Below are 21,347 nucleotides of genomic sequence, written 5' to 3' on the forward strand. Positions count from 1 at the left end.
TTGGCGTTTTTATTTTGTTTCATGTTGTCTCCGATTGTATACGGCGGTTCAAGTTTTTTGGCAGGTAACCTCGTTGAGAGTTAATTACAATTGAACTGCTTTGAATGGCTAGAAAGTTCAAATTTTAAAATAGCCTCACAGAACGGCTGTTTGATTTAAGCGAGCTGTTGATGAGAAATTGTTGTTTAGAATCGTGGTAAACCGGTTACAGCATTTCCAAAGCAATCTTCGAACAACCGGCTCTTCTGTTTCTGTTACAGCTCTGGGAAATTTTGTAGCGATGAAAACGAAAAACTTGAAGAGATCCATCTGAAAACTTGGAAGACGTGTAGTGTTACACTTGGATGAAATACGCATTCTCAACTCATGTGAGTTGTTCACTTGTTTGGCCGTGGTCAATCTCAGACTCAGATGGATCATGGATGCATCAGTGGCCGCCGCCGGCCACCGCATCCTTGGCGGCGGTGGCCGCGTTCTGCGTCGCCTGCGCCGCCTGCTCACCAGCCTGCACAAAACACAAGGAAGATGGCAATCACACGGCCCACGGGCTCCGTCCGTCGGTGACATGGAATCCGGCCTATGGGCCATGCGGCTGTTCGTCGCAGTGTACGGCGTACCTCGTGGATGGCGTCGGCGGCGCGGTGCTGCTGCAGCTGCGCGCTGTCGGCGGCGTCCTGCACCGCCTCCACCGCGTGGCGCGCCTGGCACTGCATGCAGACTCACCGGCGCCGTCACTGGCTCAACAAACTAACAAACCGCACAGCAGTAATAATTAACCAGACGATGAACTCACGTACCTCGCCGTCGGCGTGTTCCTTGCCGGCCTCGAAGGATTGCTGGATGTTCGACGCCATGGCTGCTTTTCTGATCGAGCTTGATTGGTTACTCCTCTTTCTCTACGTCTGGATCGAGATGAACTGGCAGCTTTCCGGACCTGTCTATATATGTGCACACGTTCGTCAGGATTTGGGTTTGGGTGGTGATCCGTGAATCGATCGATCGATCAGAACAGGAATTTTCATGGCCGTCATGTCTAAGCTTAAGTTAGATGGCCCAGAAATAGGATCTGCAAAATTGGATTGGACAATGAAGATATGCGTACCTTCCATTTCGATAGCTTGGTTTTAATCTTTTTAATCCAATTTTTAATTATTTTTAACTTTGCATGAACCGTAATTGAGTGAGTTTATTCACCTGCTTTAAATTTCTTACATTAATCTACATCATCTATGTCTAATCATTACATAAAAATGGCTGGCTGGTTGGTTACAAGCTCAAAATTCTTACATTTTTTTAGAATACATACATGAACAAATCATTAACAAGCACTGAAAAGAAGAAAAGAAAATGGATGCAGCTAGGGGTAGTCGGAGTCCGGCGTGGTGGTGAACACCGGCTTGTCCTTGTCCACCACCGCCACCGTGGCGGTGGCGGCGGCGGCGGGCTTGGCGCTGCCGCTGCCGGTGGAGCTGCCGCTCTTGCGGCGCGGCTTGGCCTCGCCGAGCATGGTGATGACGTCGCGCATGGACGGCCTGTCCCGCGGCAGCTTGGCGGTGCAGAGCACGGCGATGCGGAGCACGAGCAGCATCTCCTCCCGGACGTGCGCGCAGCCGGCGCCGACGAGCGGGTCGAGGTGCTCCTCCACCTTGTTGCTCCGGATCCTGTCGCGCACCCAGCCGACGATGTCCTGCCCCTCCCCGAACGCCGCCTCCACCGCCCTCCTCCCGGTGATGAGCTCCATCAGCACCACCCCGTAGCTGTAGATGTCGCTCTTCTGGTCCACCTTCATCGTGTACCCGTACTCCGGCGCGATGTACCCGTACGACCCGGCCACCACCGACACCGACTCGCCGGCGCCGGACAGCGCGCGGGCGAGCCCGAAGTCGGCGATCCGCGCCTCCATGCTGCCGTCGAGGAGGATGTTGTTCGACTTGATGTCGCGGTGGATTACCGGAGGGTGGCAGTCGTGGTGGAGGTACGCGAGCCCCTGCGCCACGCCGGCGGCCACGTCGTAGCGCGACACCCAGTCGAGCAGCGTCCGCCGCTCCGGCGGCCCGTGCAGCGCCTCCCACAGCGAGCCGTTGGGCATGAACTCGTACAGCATCATGGCGTCCGTCTCGTTGTGCATGTAGCCGAGCAGCCGCACGATGTTCCGGTGGCGGAGCCGGCCGAGGAGACCCACCTCCTTGAGGACCTCCGCCGTCAGCTCGGGGGCTGCGCCGTCGGCGGCGGCGGCCGGACGCCACAGCTTCTTCACCGCGATGACGGCGCGCGCGCGGGGCAGCTCGGCCTTGTATACTACTCCCGTCGCGCCCATGCCCACCACGTTCGCCTCCTTGACGCACGCGAGCACCTCGGCGCACGTGAACCCCAGCCGCTGGAACGCCGTCAGCCGCCACGGCCACGCCCCAGACTCGCCGCCGAGGTTCTCGTCGTCGCAGCACCCCGCGCCGTCCACGTACCACCGCCGGTACGCGTAGTGCCCGCCGAACAGCGCCGCGAACGCCGCGACGACGGCGAGCATGCCCACGAGCCACCCCACCGCGATGTGCCGGAGGCGGGCGCTGCTGCGAGAGCGTGGCCCGGCGGCGGTGGAGCGGCTGCCGAAGCACGGCGGGAGCACGCCGCCGCACAGACCGGGATTGCCGGCAAGCTCGTCGGGGTTGATCGACCGCAGAAGGCCGTTCCCCGGCACGGGGCCAGTCAAGTTGTTGTACGCCAGGTTGAGCGTCTCGAGCGCCGGCGAGCTCCCGAAATTCTCCGGGATGCCGCCGGTGAGCAGGTTGTTCGACAGGTCAAGGATGGCAAGCGCCGGCATGTTGGCGAGCGAACGAGGTATCTCGCCGGCGAGCTTGTTGCGCCGCATGTTGAGCTTGACCAGCCTCTGGCACGAGGCCAGGCTAGACGGGATCGTGCCGGCGAGCCGGTTGTTCGACAGGTCCAGCGCGGCGAGCGCCGGGCAGTCCTGGAACTGGTCGGGGAGTTCGCCGGAGATCATGTTGTCCGACGCGAGGAAGCTCTGCAAGGTCGGGATGGTGAAGAGGCTCGAGGGGATGGAGTACTGGAGGTGGTTGCGCGACACGTCGATGAACGACAGCGACGTCGACGACGCGAGGTCGCTGGGGATCTCGCCGGACAGATCGTTGCCGGCGAGCTCGAGCCGCTGCAGCAGTGGCAGCTTCCCGAACCCAACGGGGATCGTGCCGTTGAGCCGGTTGCCGTGCATGCGCACGCGCACCAGCGACGCGCACGACGCGAGCCCCGCCGGGATGCCGCCGGTGATGCCGTTGTTGAACATGATCAACTTGGTGAGCGCCTTGCCGTCGCAGATCCCGGCTGGCACTGCGCCGGTGAAGCCGTTCGACGACACGTCCACCCACTGCAGCGGCGAGCTCCGGCCAAGCGACGCCGGGAGCGGGCCCGTCAGTGAGTTGTTCCACAGCTCGAGCACCTCCAGCTTCGGCATGTCTCCGATGACGGCCGGCACGACGCCGTCGAGGTGGTTGCACATGAGGTTGAGCAGCCGGAGGTGGCTCAGCTGCGCTACCTCGTCGGGGATCGCGCCGGTGAGCGCATTGTCGGAGAGGTCGAGGAAGATCAGCGTCGAGAGGTTGCCGAGCTCCGGTGGTATCTTGCCCGCCAGGTTGTTCTTGTAGAGGTAAAGGGAGGTGAGCGCCGGGAGCTTCCCGAGCTCCGGCGGGATGGGCCCGTCGAGGTTGCCGACGGCGAGATCAAGATACTGGAGGTTGGCGAGGTTGCCGAGCTCCGGCGGGATGCCACCCTCGAGCTCATTGTACCCAATAATGAGGCTCTCGAGGGACTCCATCTCGCCGATCTCCGGCGGGATCTTGCCGGTGATGTTGTTGCCGGAGAGTCCCAAGAACTTGAGCTTGGTGAGGCTCCGGTAAGCCACAGGGATTGCACCGGTGAAGAAGCTGCCACGCATGTCGATGGTCTCCAGTGACGTGGCGTTGGCGAGGTCCTCGGGGAGGGGACCCACGAAGTTGTTGCCGGAGCCATTGACGGTGACGAGGTCAGCACAGCCGCCGAGACCGGCCGGAAAGCCGCCCTCGAAGGAGTTGAGGCTCACGTCGAACACCTTGAGGCTGGACAGCGACGACAAGGACTTGGGCAGCGTGGTGGCGAAGGCGTTGTTGGAGATGTTGAGCACGGCGAGCGCCGGCAGCCGGAACACGTCGTCGGCGAGCTTCCCGCTCAGGTTCTTCCCGGAGAGCTCGAGCCGATCGACGAGGCCGGCGGCATTGCACCCGACGCCGGTCCACTTGCAATGCGGCGACGCCTTGCCGCCGTCGTTCCAGTCGGCGAGAGCACCCACAGTGTCGACGAAGCCGGCCTTCAGCGCCAGCAACGCCGACCGCTCGTCGCCGGCGGCGCCAATGCCGGTGGCCAAGATCAAAGACAGCACTGTCACTAGCAGGAGCACTGGCACCGTAGCTTCCATTGCGAATTGGAACAAAACAAAAAAAAAGGAAGCCTTTGCTGGCACTAGCTCTGCTTCTTCTGCTTCTGCCTCTGCTGCTTCTGCTTCTAGTGCTGTGCCATGCCAGTGCAGTGTCCGCTCTGCTCTGCTTAGTTTAGTTTACTGCACTGATTGCATTTGCAGGAAGAGCAGAGGCAGCTAGCTAGAGATCACAAGAAGGCAGAAAAGACTATATATGATGGTGAGGAGAAGATTGGTTAGAGCAGGAGCATATACTAATAAATCTTCTTGGCATTTTTTAACATGCAACTTTGATCTAGATTGGTACTAGCTCTACACATCACATAGTGAGCAAATGTGAGGTGTTAATCAGGATTAGATTAAGGGTTTAACAGGCTGGGTTGGGGAGCTGGAGGAGAGGAGGAAGAAACAAGGAGAGGGGAGGCATGAGAACATGGAACATGGAGGGAATGTGTTTAAAAGTCATGGCTTTTCTAATCTGCTTTTGAGCATATACCATTCTTTATTATTTTACTTTATCCCCCCAACGTTAGATTACACTAGTTAATTGCATGTTTATTTTACATTCCCTATCTGTGCAGAGTTGCAGACAGTAGATTAGCTCTAGCTTTTAGACGCCCAAATACTAGTGCCACTATACAGAGACCTACTGTAATTGGGAGTTCGTACGGTTTATTCTTTGGAACCTTCTGCTTTTGTCAGATTTACTCATACTATCTCTCTGTTTTTTTTAACAACAAGCTAATTTACTCATAAAGTTTGTGTTGTTATAAGTCTATCAATTGAATTGATCTGACAAGAAACCTAAGTAGTAGAAGCTAGCTGAATTTCTCCATGCTAGGAAGCTAGAAGGAGCTGCTCCTAATTTTGAAGGAAGCAATACTACTGCTAATCCATTGTTTTTAATTGTCTGTAAAACAGAACATACCTTGGCACCTTGCAGGTGAAAAGAATATAAATTAACCCAAAGACAGACAAGGGAGTATGTTCTTGCCTCTTGGTGTTGCCCTGATGCAACTAGCACCCTAAGATCTGTACACGTCCTGCATAAAAACTTAAAGAAAGTTAACCACTTAACCCTGTGTGAGGCATATGTACAGTGGTTGCATGTGTTGGGCCTGCCTAAGTTGACCTTGTTAAAATAAAATCTATGCTAATCATTCCTATGACAGTGGGCAGTAGCTGCTGCTGTTACTGCTCTGTTCTGACAATTTGGATGATTGGTTCTTTGCTTGGCACATGTCCCCAGTAGAATGTCACTGCTAGTATCACATCAGATTGAAGACAACAAAAACAAGTAATTAAATGGGTTAACTATCAGAGCTGACACAAGTAAGGCTGCCAAAACTGTCGAGAGGAGAAACTGCTAGTACTGATTACTACAAGGGAAAGAAGCACTTCATTCTATATTCTAGAGTTAGAGTCAGACATTAGAAGAATTTCAAGGAGTGATTCCTTATTCTTTTTTGCAGAGATGATCCTTGCTCTTAAAAAGGAAATTTTATAAAACAAATAAGTGGTAACAAGTAAGAGTCCATCATCTACAGCTACTTGACAGTCCCCAGAACATGTAGAGGAGAGGTTCAGTGGTGCATATTCTGAATAATGATAAGTGCAGATAGACATCTCTTACAATGAACTGAGGAATGCCACACAACAAATCAAATGCCTAATACTCCGAAAATTACCTGCCAAATTCATGTATTGTCTTTATACCAATAACGATATTACAACATCCTAATAGTTCTTCCCTAGTTTCCTGTACTTCACATTGCCATCCAACAACATTGCTAAGCTCTCGATATAGTAGGTTAACATTGTACATAGGGCATGGAGCTCTATAACATATTGAAGTATGTCGGATGCTATAGTTTTCGGAAATTAACAGAGACTATATAAAATGATTGACATATTCAATGAAAACCAAGTTAGAGATCACTGTGACAAACACAAGCAGATAATAAAAATTCGAAGATAACCTATATAGCATGCATTTAAATGAGTCAGAAAAATGAGGAAAATAAGAACAATGAAGAGCAGTTGCAGGCAAGAACAATACTATGTACTGATTCATGCATAAATGCATTGCACTGGACTCCACATACTGAAGCTCTAACCTCCTGTTTCTAAGTGAAGAATTCAGAATCGGAGACAACCAATAACATAAAGCTGCATTCAAGCATCAATGATGTTCATATGAACTTCTAGGAATCGTAGACAACCAATAACACAAAGCTGCATTGAAGCATCAATGATGGTCATATGTGCTTCTAGTCCAATTTGGTGTATTTGGCACAAATCAGAACGGCAAGCTCCAAATGTGCCACAAACAACAAAATGGATACAAACACATGCATCTCGATAGTACCTGAAAACTCTAACTATGTAGCCTAATCTAATTCATAGGAGCCTAAGAGAGTATCGAAATTTGTGCAAAGAAACTTTGAAGGCTGAGAACTGACGTAGTAAGGAAAGATCGTATGTTGGCGTGTGGTGCTATTTAAGCAACTGTTTGCACCAACCAAACTTAATCATGCAACCATGAGTTTGGTGTAGGAAATATAAAGATATAGAAAAAAGACACAAAGTTAGCTATGCTAGCCTGTGACATTCTCTTGATGATTATTAGCCTTTTCTTCGCTTCCATTCAATCATTCTGTTCCAGCTTGTTGTGGAATCATAAAGCATCATATCAAGCTTAGCTCGCTGAACTGATGGCATGTAGCATAGCTTCAGTGTTCAGATTACGAGAAGTTGCCATGTCGTGTTACTGCCTATATCCTGCTAAAAGAACTTCAGGTAAGCTGCACCATTAGGGCAACTACGTGTGCTGCTGCATGCATCTACAACTAGATGGAATAATTTTGACAGACATGTCAACTTGATGTTTAACCAACAAGATAACAATAAACAATCTCTACCATTGAGATGTCACTGTCTTTAGCGGTTTATCCCAACTTGAGCAATAGAGTCTTCTACAGTACAAATAAAGCTAACATGCACGACCCCTGTCCTACCATAAGAAAATAATCACAAAGAAAGAACAAGTAGAAGAATTCCTTAACCTTGCTTACTTTCTATCTCCTCCTTGTCGTCCGTCTCTCCTATCATATCATTCACAAGCTCCAGGCCGGCAGATCCACCGGACCTAACGTAACGAAGATAAAGAAATAAATTCTGATGAACAATTGGTGAGGTTACATTGCGTTGCATGTTGCAAATGGGTCAATTGGGTGGCATTTTCCCCAGCCTTGCCTTACTCTAAGAATCTTCCCATGTTATGTTTTGTTGCTCAATACATAGGAGAAGGGGAAGATGGAACCTAACATCCCATCCTTGGTGTCTACTTTACCAGGTTCAGGTTCCTTCATACCAAAGTTGAAATTTGGTACATGAAGTTTAATAAAGAATAGTTGGGTATAATGAAATTATGTTAAGCTGGAAATCTATACATCGTGCATATTTCAGGGAAAAAAAAGTAAATGAATAAGTAAAAGAAAGGCATGGAATTACAGGATCGGATCATAGTCTTGAGTTTTAAAGAATATTTTCTAAATAACAAGAAAAACAATTTATTAGATTTTTTTACTTGCCATATATATATATATATATATATATATTTCTCAAGGAGAATCTAAAATGAACCGAGCCAACTCTCTAGATTAGATGGCAGTGAAGTGTACACACCGATTGAAAATAATTAGAGAATAGGATAAATCAAGAAAAAATATTTTATAGATCAAGTAATAAAAGAATCATTTAACATGCAAAACTAATCATGGAGAAACATGCAGATTAATCATGGATAGGGGAATATGTTTAGTTGGCTAAACAGCCTCACCACCCTAGCTAAGCAGGCACATGCACACATGTGGCCCATTGATAAACAGGCTCCAATAAACTGAGGCTGGCCATGTGAAACCCTCTTACTAAGCAGCTTCCAAAGTATATGTGTACCCTTTAATTATCAGTATTCTTTCACATGCCATTCCACTGCCTCTTATGACACCCACTTCCATGTGGGGCTAAACGGGTTGGACCCAGGTGCCAGTGAGGGGTTACTAGAGTATCAGGGTGGAGGGTAATGGAGATGATTTCACCATTATTGAGCATGAACTGAAGAGGCCGAGCTCAACTAATAATCATGCAAATGAGGGCACTAATATATGATTTTCTCTCGAATGAATCTAATCTAATCTCATGAACTAGTTTTCTTTTGCATCCTTTCCTCTTCTCCTAGTGATGCATTTGGTGAGAGCATGTGAGGGCCATTTTGGTGTACCTTTTGGAAGTTGGGGATCGAGGTGGAAGCTAATCATTCATGAGTGGCAGGTGGCCGCTGCAGCATTTTGGTTTGTTGTGTTGCGGTGGCCGGCAACATGCAAACACGCAAATGGTAACCATAACGGATGGAAGAACAAAGGTAAATATGATCTGTCCAGCAAGTGTTGTTATTCTTTTCAAATGATGCACTCCTTAACAATGTTAAGGAAATTACAGAAGGGAATTTTAAGCCTGGAAGCTAGCTAGTTTCAATATTACTGAACATATAATAAATGCAGGGTATATGTAAACGAAGTTTCAGACTGACTAAGACCCGTTTTCTGAAAGAAATTCAGACTGTAAACTCAACTTATATATGTATAGCTTCAAGAACTTTCACTTTAAAAAAAAATAGCTTAAAGAAGAGAATTCTAGCAACTTTCAGAATGAAACACATAGGAAGAGAAAGGCTGTAATCAAATTAATTCTGGAAATGCTGTAAGAGTTAAGTGCACAATCAGTTGGAATTAACTAATCTCGTATTCACACCGCACGAGGAAAAGGAGCAGATAGTGTAATCACAGTGAAGCAAGAAAATGTAGTAGGAGCTCCGTGTAAAGTAGAGATCACTGTGCATCACGATGGTGCAGCCTCGCTGCTGATGCTGTCCACTCCCGCAGCGCGACCATGCACCCGTCGTGCATTTCCACGAACACCTCGAGTGCAGCCGTCGTTTGTTGTTACTGGTGGCGGCGGTGGCGGAAGATGCGGTTGCAGGAGCGAACCAGGTGGCGCGTTCTCCAGCATGCAGTGGTACTGAAGGGGCTCGTCGCCCTGGCGCGGCAGCAGCGGGCGGTGGGCTCCTGAGACCGGCGCCGCCGCCGCCGCCGGCCGGGGAGACGCAAACCCATTCCGGGCCATAGAGCTTACCTGTGCCATCCATAACCGTGCGGCCCATTGGCCCATTAAATTAATTGGGCCGAGGCGGGCCCGTCTCCGCAAATTAAATGGGCTTCTTTAATTTGGGCTCTAAATATGGGCCGAAATGCTTAGCGTGTGGCCCAATTATAGGATTGGAGTTGGAGGAGCCAGCGGCGGCGGCGGTCCGGGGCAGCAGCTGCGGCGGTGCCGGCGATGTCGGCGACGCTCCCGACCTCCCAGGAGGCGAAGTGGCGGAGTGAGACAGCATCGGAGCTGGTTTCTATGTAGAGAAACGATCTGTCTCCTCCGTTTCAATCCTCGCAAGAGATCCGGTTCCGGTTTCCTTCCTCTGCACCGGCAACGGCGGTGGCGGCGGCAATGGCGCAGCGGGAGAGAGTAGCCATCCGGGTGCGCGCCCACGACGGGCGCTCCATCGTCGTCACGCTCGCCGCCTCCGCCACCGTCAAGGACCTCAGGGCGGCGCTCCGGTCCTCCTTTGCTCCCGCGCTGGCTTCCCCCGATTTCCACCTCTTCCTCAAGGGCGCCAAGCTCATCGCCGAGGCCGAGGTCGGGAACCTCCCCATCGCCTCCGGCGAGTCCATATCTTTCATCCCAGTCACCGCCAAGTCGACGCCGCACCCTCCCGCTGGCCGCGGTTGGAAACCGTCGTCGAGGTCGAGTGCGCCGAATCCCTGGAACATGTTCTCCGCGCAAAAACGCAAGTTTTCTTGGCATGGCGGCGGCGGCGATGACATCTACGCCAAGATGGCCAAGCCAACAAACCCATGACCGCCGCCGCTCTCGTGCCATGGCACGCAACCTCTGGACCCCGCCCAAATGGTGGAGCATCTCAGGCAGGGGCTCGGGAAGCACGGCCAGATCACCCACGTTGAGGAGATCCCGGGCAGGGAGGCGACGTTCGCCGAGCTCCCCGCCCATCTCTCCTCCTCCATGAGGGACGCACTGAGAAGCATCGGCGTCACAAGGCTGTACGCCCACCAGGCGCAGGCCGTGCAGTCCGCCGTCTCCGGCGAGCACATCGTGGTGTCGACCTCGACGTCGAGCGGCAAGTCGCTGTGCTACAACATCCCCGTCCTCGAGTCCATCTCCCAGAGCGCCGCGCCATGCGCGCTCTACATCTTCCCCACCAAGGCACTGGCACAAGACCAGCTCAAGACGCTGCTCGAGATGAAACCGGCGTTCCGCTCCGCCGACTTATAGTACCTAGGTACCAGAGAGATACCAAATTTTATATAGAAAAATAGTAGTAAAATTGCTCAAAGATAATAAAATTGCTCTTGGGGGAAAGCTTCACGGCGTCGCGGCTACCAATGCTCTTGAGCTGGGGATTGATGTCGGTCACATTGATGCGACGCTGCACCTTGGGTTTCCTGGAAGCATGGCCAGCTTCTGGCAGCAGGCAGGGAGATCAGGGAGAAGAGCAAAGCAGTCGATAGCTGTTTATGTTGCCTTTGAGGGTGCTCTTGACCAGTACTTCATGAGATCACCACACAAGCTTTTTGGAAAGCCCATTGAGCACTGCCAGGTTGATTCACACAACCATAAGGTTCTTGAACAGCATCTTGCTTGTGCTGCTTCTGAACATCCATTGCGTTTGGAACATGATGAGAGCTACTTTGGTTCTAGCATGAACAGTGCGGTAATGACACTCAAAGAGAAAGGCTGTCTGATGAACAATCCATCTGGAGGAGATTCAGGTGTGTGGAAGTATATTGGACCTGATAAAAAGCCTTCGCATAATGAAAGCATACGGGCAATTGAGCATGACAAGTACAAGGTGATTGAGGAGAACTTGGCAGACCACTTGAAGAATGGTGGCAGCTGGCCAGATCGTGCTTCAAGCCAGCGTTCAGAAAAGTGTTCGACACGGTTAGCCTGCTCATATCTTGGTTGATTTGGAAGGAGCGAAATGCTCGCATTTTCGAAGGAAAGTCAAGATCGCCGACGCAGGTCTTTATTGAAATTCGTAGTGAGATTTTGACTTGGGCGGAAGCGGGGTTCTTTACGTTTTGTGAGTAGTCCGCCTACCCCATGCCGTTAGAGTTTTCCCTGCCCGCCGGACTCAGCAACCTCTGCTGAGCATGTAAACTCGCTTTGTACTTTCTCCTATTCTTAATGAAATTGGATACCCGGTCTGAGTTTTCCCGCAAAAAAAGTACAAGGTGATTCACAGGAAAAGCAACCGAGTTCTCGAAGAGATTGAGGAAAGCAAGGCTTTCTTTCAGGTTTATGATGGTGCTATCTACATGCATCAAGGTGTCAGATACTTAGTTGACAAGATTGATCTGTCATCAAGGATAGCTTACTGTAAGGTGTTTGATCTGAACTACTACACCAAAGTTCAGGACTACACTGAAATCAGCATAATTGGTGGTGATGTTGATGAACATCCTGCCAGTCAGTGTAAACCTGACATCAGGAGGACAACAGCCCAAGCAAGTGCCTGCAAGGTGACAACCAAATGGGCTGGCTTTGATCGGATATTGAAGTCCAACAACCAGATACGTGATTCCGTTAGCATTGATCATCTACCTCCATACTCCTTTGAAACTCAAGCCGTTTGGGTACAAATTCCCCAGTCAGTAAGAGCGACGGTGAAGCAAAGGGAATCTCAGCTTCTGGATGGCGTACACGCTGCTTCGCTTGCTCTCCTAAGCATAGTGCCTCTGCACATGATGTGCAGTTGTTCTGATCTAGGAACACAATGTGCAGAACCTGAAGAACAGTCTGAAACTCACGACAGAATTCTGTTGTACGACAGACATCCCGGTGGCATCGGCTTAGCATCACAGGCCAAGCTGCTATTTGGGGAGCTTCTGGTTGCTTCTTTAGAGCTTGTTTCAACTTGCAGCTGCACCAACTTTGATGGCTGTCCAAGTTGCATTCAATCGTTTGCATGCAGTGAGTACAACAAGAATTTGGACAAGGAGGCCGCAATTTTGATTCTCAAGTGTGTAATTCAGTACGAAAAGCTGTATTTTGAAGCCAAAGATGGTAGTCATCGGAGTTGATGTGCTTGTGACCTAGCACAAGATATATCTTGGTGTAGCACCAACTAACACGCTTGTTCTAGGTGCCAATCGAACCTGAGTGGAAAAATGTGAGCGAATATTTTTTATTGTAATGTAGGACAGTGAAATGCAACGATAGTTTCAAACAAAATTTACATATCTTTTCCGCTTATCTCTATGGAGGTTTTATGGCATGAGTTATTGTGAATTGTAATTCATGTTTCAAAACTGGAGAAATTATAATAACATGGATCCAATTAACTTTTCAGATAGTCTATGTTGCAGTGATGCTTACAATTTTATCTTATCTTTTCTGGTAGATCCATCATTATTTTTCAGTTGAGGTTCATTTCAGTGGCAGGCAAGGCCCTCAAGTGAGTGGGAGATTATGAGAAATTTTATGGTACTTTTTTCCTGAGGTACTAAATTTTTAGCGCAAAATTTTAATACTTATGAGATAGCTAGTGTCTAGAGGTACCAAAGTTTTGTACTAGAAAATGTGATACCTATCCTTGCAGATTACTATGTAGGAATAAGGAATTCACTGTAGTTTACAACTTCAGGAGTTGTTTTGGCGTAAGAAAAAAAGAAGACAGAAACTATTCACATACATACACACAGACAGCCTGTATCATATTGGGTTGCAGAATAGATCTGGTTGTCAAAATCAGACATTGAGGAGAATTTTTATCACAAGAAATAATTTGTTGTTTCTGTGATGCACTAGAAGTCTAGAACAGAGTAACTATTGTGCCTGAATTCTGAAAGTAATTTCCTTGATCATTCAGTTCGTCAGAAAAGTGGACTGCTCTCTTGCTTTGCCTTAAACTTAAAAAAACGAGATGCCTCTCTTGCTGCTCTCCTGATTCCTGAACCATTTATCTCAACGTAAGCGGCGCAACATTTGGCACAAAACAACAAATTTCATCTGGATTTGTCAATGCAAGAGATGACACTGCAGTTCTGACAACGAGACAAAGCTCTGAAGCTCGCATCATAACACGTTGGCCTCATCTCTGAATTTTCTCCTATTAGGAGTTTCAGAATTCAGATAACAGATTTTTGGGCTGCTTTGCTTATCTTCCATTTCAGCCCACATTCTCTGACCGGTCCGGAGAATTCGCGCCATGTAAACTTCTACAGCTCCAACACCACGACTGCAAAATTTAATAAATGTAATTTGCTCATCAGTAACTTGATTTTTCTTATGAACAAAACGTTTTTTTTTTAAGAAACCACTCAGATTTTTTCTGTTTTTCGTGAAAGCAATGGTTTTCGCGTGAGGTAGGGTAGCGAGGAGGACGGACGACTCTACTTTTAAGTAACAAAGATACGTGAGAAGATGAGAAAGATGAAGAGCAATCACTTACAGTCAGAATCCGTGGTGATCCACTGACACATCCTGCTGCTGCCGCTGCAGGACATGCTCATCATGCCATCGTCAGCTGACCCGGAGCTGTCTCGCCGGAGCCTCGTGCCGTGCGTCGCCACCGGCGACGGCGAGAACTGGCGTGACGACGGCCACAGCGGCGACCGCGCGGGGGATGACGAGCAGCTCTCTGCTCCTCCGGCGGCGGCGTTGTCCCAGCTGAAGCTGTTGCTCTTGCTGGACACCGGCGACGACGGGCTCATGCCGCCGTCGCTCTGCCGGCTCACCGTCTGTCGCTGCTGCTCCTGCTTCCTGGCGCTCGCGGCCCTGCTGTTCTGGAGGCTCACCACCACCCTCTGCATGCCAAGATCAATCACCAACAAAAAAGATACTTAATTTGCACGGATTTTACACAGACATGAAACTGAATTCATGCGTAAATTAGTCGATTTTGCTTGTTTACCTTCCATTTCTTGGCACTGACAAGCACGGTGGAGCGGAGCTTGGACTGCGCCGACGACTGAGCGGCCGCTCGCCGGAGGAGCTCCCTCATCCTGGCCACGACGGCCTTACTGCGCTCGTCGGCGACCTTCCTCGCCGGCGATCCCTCGCCCATCTCCGACTCCGACTCCTCGTCGATGATGGGCAGCACTCTGCACGCAGCCTCAGCACCAGCGCTATGCCCCATGCCAATCTGACAATCTCTAGCTAATATCCTCTTTAATTTGTGCCTTAATTACAATCACTTTCTGTATCACTGAACTGAAAACTGAGACAACTGCTTAGCTAGTGAGCTGCAATGGTGGATCATATATATATATGCATCCGGTGCATGATCTGTCCAACATTGCCAATTTGTTTCAGGGATCGGAGAATCTAGCTAGCTAAGATGGAATCCATCGGTCGAATACTAATTATTGTTAATTTATATTGCACCAGTTGATCGCTACAATGTCTGATCTATACTAATATAACACCACCATTACCGTCAAGCAGACCATTATATCAGCACAATATGTGTACATGATCTACTATGCCGTTTAATACACTAGCGTAGCTCTACAATTCAATTTTCTAAGCATGGTATTTTTGTTTGTATTTTTCCGGATGAAAGATTTCTTTTTAATTTTTTTAAACATAGTATAACACACTTAGTTTTGCTATTTTTAATAATATGTTGCAACACACAGCCATTTAGCTAGTATATAACATACATCCATACAGATGCATGTGAAGGATTATGGAATAATAGCATTAGTCTCACAGATCGGCCACGTTCGATCTGCAAGCTCAGATGAATGAATCCAAATTTGGTGCATATGTGTATCTCGAATGGGCCTACGTGGCAGTGCCGATTTGAGGGTGAGGAGCCGAACACGTCACGCAGTTATCACAGAAAATTGCAGGCACAACCTGGATGGTTTTGTCAGTGTTAGGGCTTGGGCTTGGTGAAATATACGGAGGATTTGGGCTAATTGCAGCCTCTGTCGTTACTGCATTTAATTAAGTGTAACTAACCCAAGGGGGCTGGACTGACACGTTCTTGTTTCACTGACCATATTATCATTCAGTCCATGATCAGTAATGTGTACTTCAATACAAAGATGCTCAGCGATGGCGATGAACTGATTAATTAAACGCATGCAACACATGATTAGTGTAGTGTAGTGTATGTATATATCTAATATTAGATTAGCATTGCGCCGATTGATGAGTTGGCCATGTGATCCATCGACGTGGCGATCTCTTGGCAGATAAGAACAGCTTAACGCACAAGTGGGCCAGGCCCAGGAGAATGGGCTGCATAAATGGGTATATGTCTTCTGGCCCATTACAGAGGGCAAGGCTGCTTTGTCGTTTTCGGCAGTGAGCTTCATTCAGTCTCCCGATTTTGCTAAGTTAATACTCCTAGCGTAATAAGATGAATACTCAGACATATAAAAAAAGTCAATGGCGTACGGAGTTACTACTAGCGTAATTAGGATTGTTATTTTCCTTGATTAATATCAGTTTTTTCTCGATTAATTGTGATGATTAATATTATAAAGGAAAGTCAATCAATTCAGCATGATTATAAGATTATTATCTTTTGTTCATAAGAGTAGTTATAGATCGTGGGCCCTCGTACGGCTGCTGAACAAGCTCCTAAACTGGTTTACAAAGTCAAAAGGATACCTCTGAAATTTATAAGCAATTTCTTTTTTTTCCCCCTCCCTGCCTCTCTTTCATCAAAGCAAGCATCACTTGTCATGCATATGTATATCACGGTCGGCAACCCTGATAAGTCCAAAAGGCCAGATTTTCATGCCTACGTCTCTTCGAACATTTTTCAATTATTCAGAAAACTGATGATGGTTGGTTATAAATTAAACCAGACATTCAACTGCAAGGGAAAAGAAAACCGTACTGAAACCGGTTGAGGTATAGAGGAGATTCTCTAAGTTTACACGTTTACTAGACCCATGTATTCTTGTTCATGGAATTTACAAAAACAGATACGGAAATCGGTGAAAATTCCTCTAAATTTGCACAAAATAAGAAATATGCTTTTCTACCAAACTATGCACACGTGAGCCTATATGCATGTAAACGAAAAACATCAACCTATTTCTGAGCCAACTTGTCACATGGCAGCTTCAAGATTTCCCAACAGTTAGATTCTGCAAGGCAGGAGAACATGTCACCGTAACGAAAATGTTGCCCTAAATTGAGAAAACGAGAATATACGGATGACGGTGTACACAAGCGAAATGATGTTAATTTGTCCCGCCGAGACATCAATAGCTCATTTGTCCCCTTCCAATTCGATCAGTATCATTGATTTTTAGCTTGCCTGTCGTCGCAAGGTTGGGGCAAGCAAGCAAGCAATTCAGCTACTAGCTCCTGCTGCATGTCACTTGTCTGTCAGTATAAGTTCACATGAATTCAGATTCGATTCATCATATAAATTCCACTTTAATCAGTCGATCTAGTGTTAAGTGCAGCAACCGATTTGCAGAGTCACAGCCATGTCAAGAGTCGTATTGGCAGAACTAATTTGGCTGGGAAAAAAAATTGTCTCTGTCTGAAGTCTGAACTGTAAAAGGCAGCAAAGACCTGAAGGAAGAACAGGCATGTACAGGAGGGCATTTGTCCCCTTTGGTGCTGTCTGCTGTCAGTCAGTGTCACCGCTGACAAAAAAAAAACAAAACAAAACACTCGCGATGCGCGGCGGATTTGCAAAGTCAGAGCAAGTGATGCAACAACGCGATCGATGGCCGTTCGATCGCTGCAAACGATGGGAGTTGGGGAACTGAAGCCGTGTTCATGGTTAAACTGTGAAATGCGTCGACTCGACGTCGCTGTTGTCTGTCTGTCACCTACTGATGTTTACTGCTGCATTACTTCTGCTCATGGCCGACTTGGGCTCCGATGCATGATTTGGAAGGTCGGCATGGAATCGGCATCGTTCAGGCAATGATAGTACTGCAGTGGACTCCCGGGGTTTTCGGACCCCGGATAAATGATTTAATTTTTACTAAATTATATCATATTAATTAGTGTATAAGTATAAAAGTTAGATAATTAGTACATATTAGATCCCGGTAATTTCTGTCTTGTTTCGCCGCTCGTACTCCTAGTCTCTAGCAGATGTTGTTCAAGTCTTGGAGTTGGCAACTTGGCATTTCTAGCACTTAATTGATCGCATGTCAGTTTCAGGTAGCAAACGTAACTGAAGCTGAAAATTAACCTATCGAGGCGGCCAGATTGAAATCAAAGGATCCTTTTTCTTCTTCTTATTTTAACTGCAGAGTGCAAATTAGCATTAAATAATACCACTACTGCATGAGTTCATGAGTTCTTTCATTTACAGCTATCATTTTGCTGTTTGAATTAGCAACCACACAGCTGAATCCTGAAGGACAACACGGATGAAGAGCAGACAGATCGATTCTGCGCATGCATCAGGTGGGTCCCATGTCGACATTGCTTATTCTGATCCTTGGTGGATTCCATGGGATAAAGGCCACTCTGCTCCGGAGATGCGGCGCCGAGGTTCTCCTTAATTAATTACATTTCAGCTCATTATAAAATCTCACATGACTTCATCTTATTATATTCAAGTTTCAGAGTTCAGAGATAAATATTGTCAACGGCAGCTCTCTCAATTGTTTAGTCCTCAAAAACAATTTTTTTACACTTGTTAAATCAACAATAAACTTCAGAGTTCATAACAGGACGTGCAGTCTTGGTCGATATCAGGTGATCGAGACGATCGGACCATTGCACCAGCACGAATCTTAAGGCAGATATGAGAAGGATGGCGCCAATGAGCAACGCCATTCCCGCGCACCCCAAGCTCTATAAATAGCTGGCCGATGCGTGGTCCCAACTCCCAAGCAAGCAAGCAGCACTTGCATCTCACAGCTCACTTAGCCAGTGATTCCATTTCAAGGAGCTAGCTAGCTAGGTCATCGGCGGCGGCGGCATGGACTCGTCGACGGTTGGTGCGCCGGGGAGCTCGCTGCACGGCGTGACGGGGCGCGAGCCGGCGTTCGCGTTCTCGACGGAGGCGGGCGGCGGGGGCGGGGAGGAGAGCAAGTTCTCGCTGCCGGTGGACTCGGAGCACAAGGCGAAGACGATCCGGCTGCTGTCGTTCGCGAGGCCGCACATGCGGACGTTCCACCTCTCATGGATCTCCTTCTTCTCCTGCTTCGTCTCCACCTTCGCCGCCGCGCCGCTCGTCCCCATCATCCGCGACAACCTCAGCCTCACCAAGGCCGACATCGGCAACGCCGGCGTCGCCTCCGTCTCCGGCTCCATCTTCTCCAGGCTCGCCATGGGCGCCGTCTGCGACATGCTCGGCCCGCGCTACGGCTGCGCCTTCCTCATCATGCTCGCCGCGCCCACCGTCTTCTGCATGTCGCTCATCGAGTCCGCCGCCGGATACATCGTCGTCCGCTTCCTCATCGGCTTCTCGCTGGCGACCTTCGTGTCGTGCCAGTACTGGATGAGCACCATGTTCAACAGCAAGATCATCGGCCTCGTCAACGGCCTCGCCGCCGGCTGGGGCAACATGGGCGGCGGCGCCACGCAGCTCATCATGCCGCTCGTCTACGACGTCATCCGCAAATGCGGCGCCACGCCGTTCACGGCGTGGAGGCTCGCCTACTTCGTGCCGGGGACGCTGCACGTCGTGATGGGGATCCTGGTGCTGACGCTGGGGCAGGACCTCCCCGACGGCAACCTGCGCAGCCTGCAGAAGAAGGGCGACGTCAACAAGGACAGCTTCTCCAAGGTGCTACGGTACGCCGTCACCAACTACCGCACCTGGATCTTCGTCCTCCTCTACGGCTATTCCATGGGCGTCGAGCTCACCACCGACAACGTCATCGCCGAGTACTTCTACGACCGCTTCGACCTCGACCTCCGCGTCGCCGGCATCATCGCCGCCTCCTTCGGCATGGCCAACATCGTCGCGCGTCCCACCGGCGGCCTCCTCTCCGACCTCGGCGCGCGCTACTTCGGCATGCGCGCCCGTCTCTGGAACATCTGGCTCCTCCAGACCGCCGGCGGCGCCTTCTGCCTCCTGCTCGGCCGCGCCTCCACCCTCCCGACCTCCGTCGTCTGCATGGTCCTCTTCTCCTTCTGCGCCCAGGCCGCCTGCGGCGCCATCTTCGGCGTCATCCCGTTCATCTCCCGCCGCTCGCTCGGCATCATCTCCGGCATGACCGGCGCCGGCGGCAACTTCGGCGCAGGGCTCACGCAGCTGCTCTTCTTCACCTCGTCGAGGTACTCCACGGGCACCGGCCTGGAGTACATGGGCATCATGATCATGGCGTGCACGCTGCCCGTGGTTCTCGTCCACTTCCCGCAGTGGGGCTCCATGCTCCTCCCGCCCAACGCCGGCGCCGAGGAGGAGCACTACTACGGCTCCGAGTGGAGCGACGAGGAGAAGAGCAAGGGCCTCCATGGCGCCAGCCTCAAGTTCGCCGAGAACGCCCGCTCCGAGCGCGGCCGACGCAACGCCATCGACGCCGCCGCCGCAGCGTCGCCCACCAACACGCCGGAGCACGCCTAAGAGATTACCGAGTTAATTGTCTGAGAAAAGGGCATGTATAAAGTGTCACACGTTTGTCATCGTTTTTACATATATCTAGAGTATGTCGTCATGGAGAGAGGACTTGTATTACATGTTTTAAAAAAAACGTTTAAATGAATTCAAACAAAGTATAAGTTTTTATCAAAATTCATCTAAACTATTCCAAATTCTCACGCAATTGTGTTCGTGGAGCTAGATTAGATCTCATTTGAAAGTAGAACTTTATTTAAACCTACACAGTTATCTTTCTTTTTTTATATAAATACCACTGTATTTTTTGTGTATATATATCATCTACAGTGACAAAACTTTTACCATTGTAATTTTTTTCTACCATATGATCAAATTGTGCGAATATTTTTTTTTCCGTGACATGTAGGTAATTTCTATAAGTCTCCGGTTATTTAGGAGGTGTCGAGGATCATTATCTGTTGAGCCAAGCTTATCTTTTCCCTAATAAAAAATATTTTTTCTATCAAAGAAAAAAAAAGAGCCTAACCGAAGAATTGACATTTGGAAAAGAAAAACAGTGACATACTTGGCAACAATTTGTGGCTATCCAGAGTTCATGGAAGTGCATTAAACAAACAAGGACAGCTCAGGTACTTGTTGGATCTTATTAATGCCCACACCAAATGGCTTATCACCATCTGCAAATATATAACTGAATAAAATGATATCATGAAATGTACACATCTTTTTGCAAATAGTCTACTGATCCAGTGTCAACTTAGAAAACAATATATTAAATGCATTTGTGGAGTTGGGTGTGTGAACATAATTGATACAGTGATATTTTAAGTTTGATCAAAGAAGGAAGCAAAGGGTGGCCATTCCTCTAAAAAGAAAGAAAGAGGTGGCCAAAGTCAGATTGTGGAAAGCCCGAAGTGTCAAGTTGTGAACTGAAAGAAAGGGAGAACTTTGGGGTTATCGAAATTTATCAATACTTAGAAATTATGTCGAAATTTTGAACAAAATAATTGAAGTAATTTAAATCTGAACAAAATAACATGTGAATCTAGCCTAAATTTCAAGGGATGTGCTTAACCAATCGTGGAAATCCAGCAGCAGCACCTCCATTGCATTGCCAGGATATTCATTTTGTCTCACTTGAGCGCGCGGTCATACACTCGTTTTATATATGTTACCCAAGAGATTGTAAACAAATATAAAAGCTTTCCTTAGATAGATAGATATATGATATATCACTTCAAACAA

At 48.7% G+C, this 21,347-nt stretch overlaps 4 protein-coding genes across 4 annotated transcripts; 2 read left to right on the plus strand and 2 right to left on the minus strand.

Annotated features, from left to right (window-relative positions):
• Window positions 1–1,171: 1,171 nt before the first annotated feature.
• LOC121053199 (MDIS1-interacting receptor like kinase 1-like) lies at window positions 1,172–4,641 on the minus strand. The gene has a single exon (XM_040520740.1). It carries the CDS (start codon window positions 4,460–4,462, stop codon window positions 1,358–1,360), a length of 3,105 nt encoding a protein of 1,034 aa, XP_040376674.1. The 5' UTR covers window positions 4,463–4,641; the 3' UTR covers window positions 1,172–1,357.
• A 5,383-nt stretch (window positions 4,642–10,024) lies between these two features.
• LOC102702073 (ATP-dependent helicase hrq1-like) lies at window positions 10,025–12,911 on the plus strand. The gene is given in 3 exon segments (XM_006648158.2): window positions 10,025–10,850; window positions 10,930–11,444; window positions 11,830–12,911. Coding segments are annotated over 3 exon segments (2,190 nt in total). The 3' UTR covers window positions 12,679–12,911.
• Window positions 12,912–13,152: 241 nt separating this feature from the next.
• On the minus strand, window positions 13,153–14,922 carry LOC102702353. Its single transcript, XM_006648159.3, has 3 exons — window positions 14,511–14,922; window positions 14,049–14,403; window positions 13,153–13,835 (listed from the first exon to the last, which is right to left on the minus strand). The coding sequence occupies exons 1-3, from the start codon at window positions 14,733–14,735 to the stop codon at window positions 13,816–13,818; spliced, it is 600 nt and encodes a 199-aa protein (XP_006648222.2). The 5' UTR covers window positions 14,736–14,922; the 3' UTR covers window positions 13,153–13,815.
• A 3,516-nt stretch (window positions 14,923–18,438) lies between these two features.
• Window positions 18,439–20,302, plus strand: LOC102704670 (high-affinity nitrate transporter 2.1). The gene has a single exon (XM_006646714.3). The coding sequence runs from the start codon at window positions 18,516–18,518 to the stop codon at window positions 20,106–20,108; it is 1,593 nt and encodes a 530-aa protein (XP_006646777.1). The 5' UTR covers window positions 18,439–18,515; the 3' UTR covers window positions 20,109–20,302.
• The last annotated feature ends 1,045 nt before the right edge of the window (window positions 20,303–21,347 follow it).

Source organism: Oryza brachyantha, chromosome 2, assembly GCF_000231095.2.
Source record: "Oryza brachyantha chromosome 2, ObraRS2, whole genome shotgun sequence".
NCBI classification, from domain to species: domain Eukaryota; kingdom Viridiplantae; phylum Streptophyta; class Magnoliopsida; order Poales; family Poaceae; genus Oryza; species Oryza brachyantha.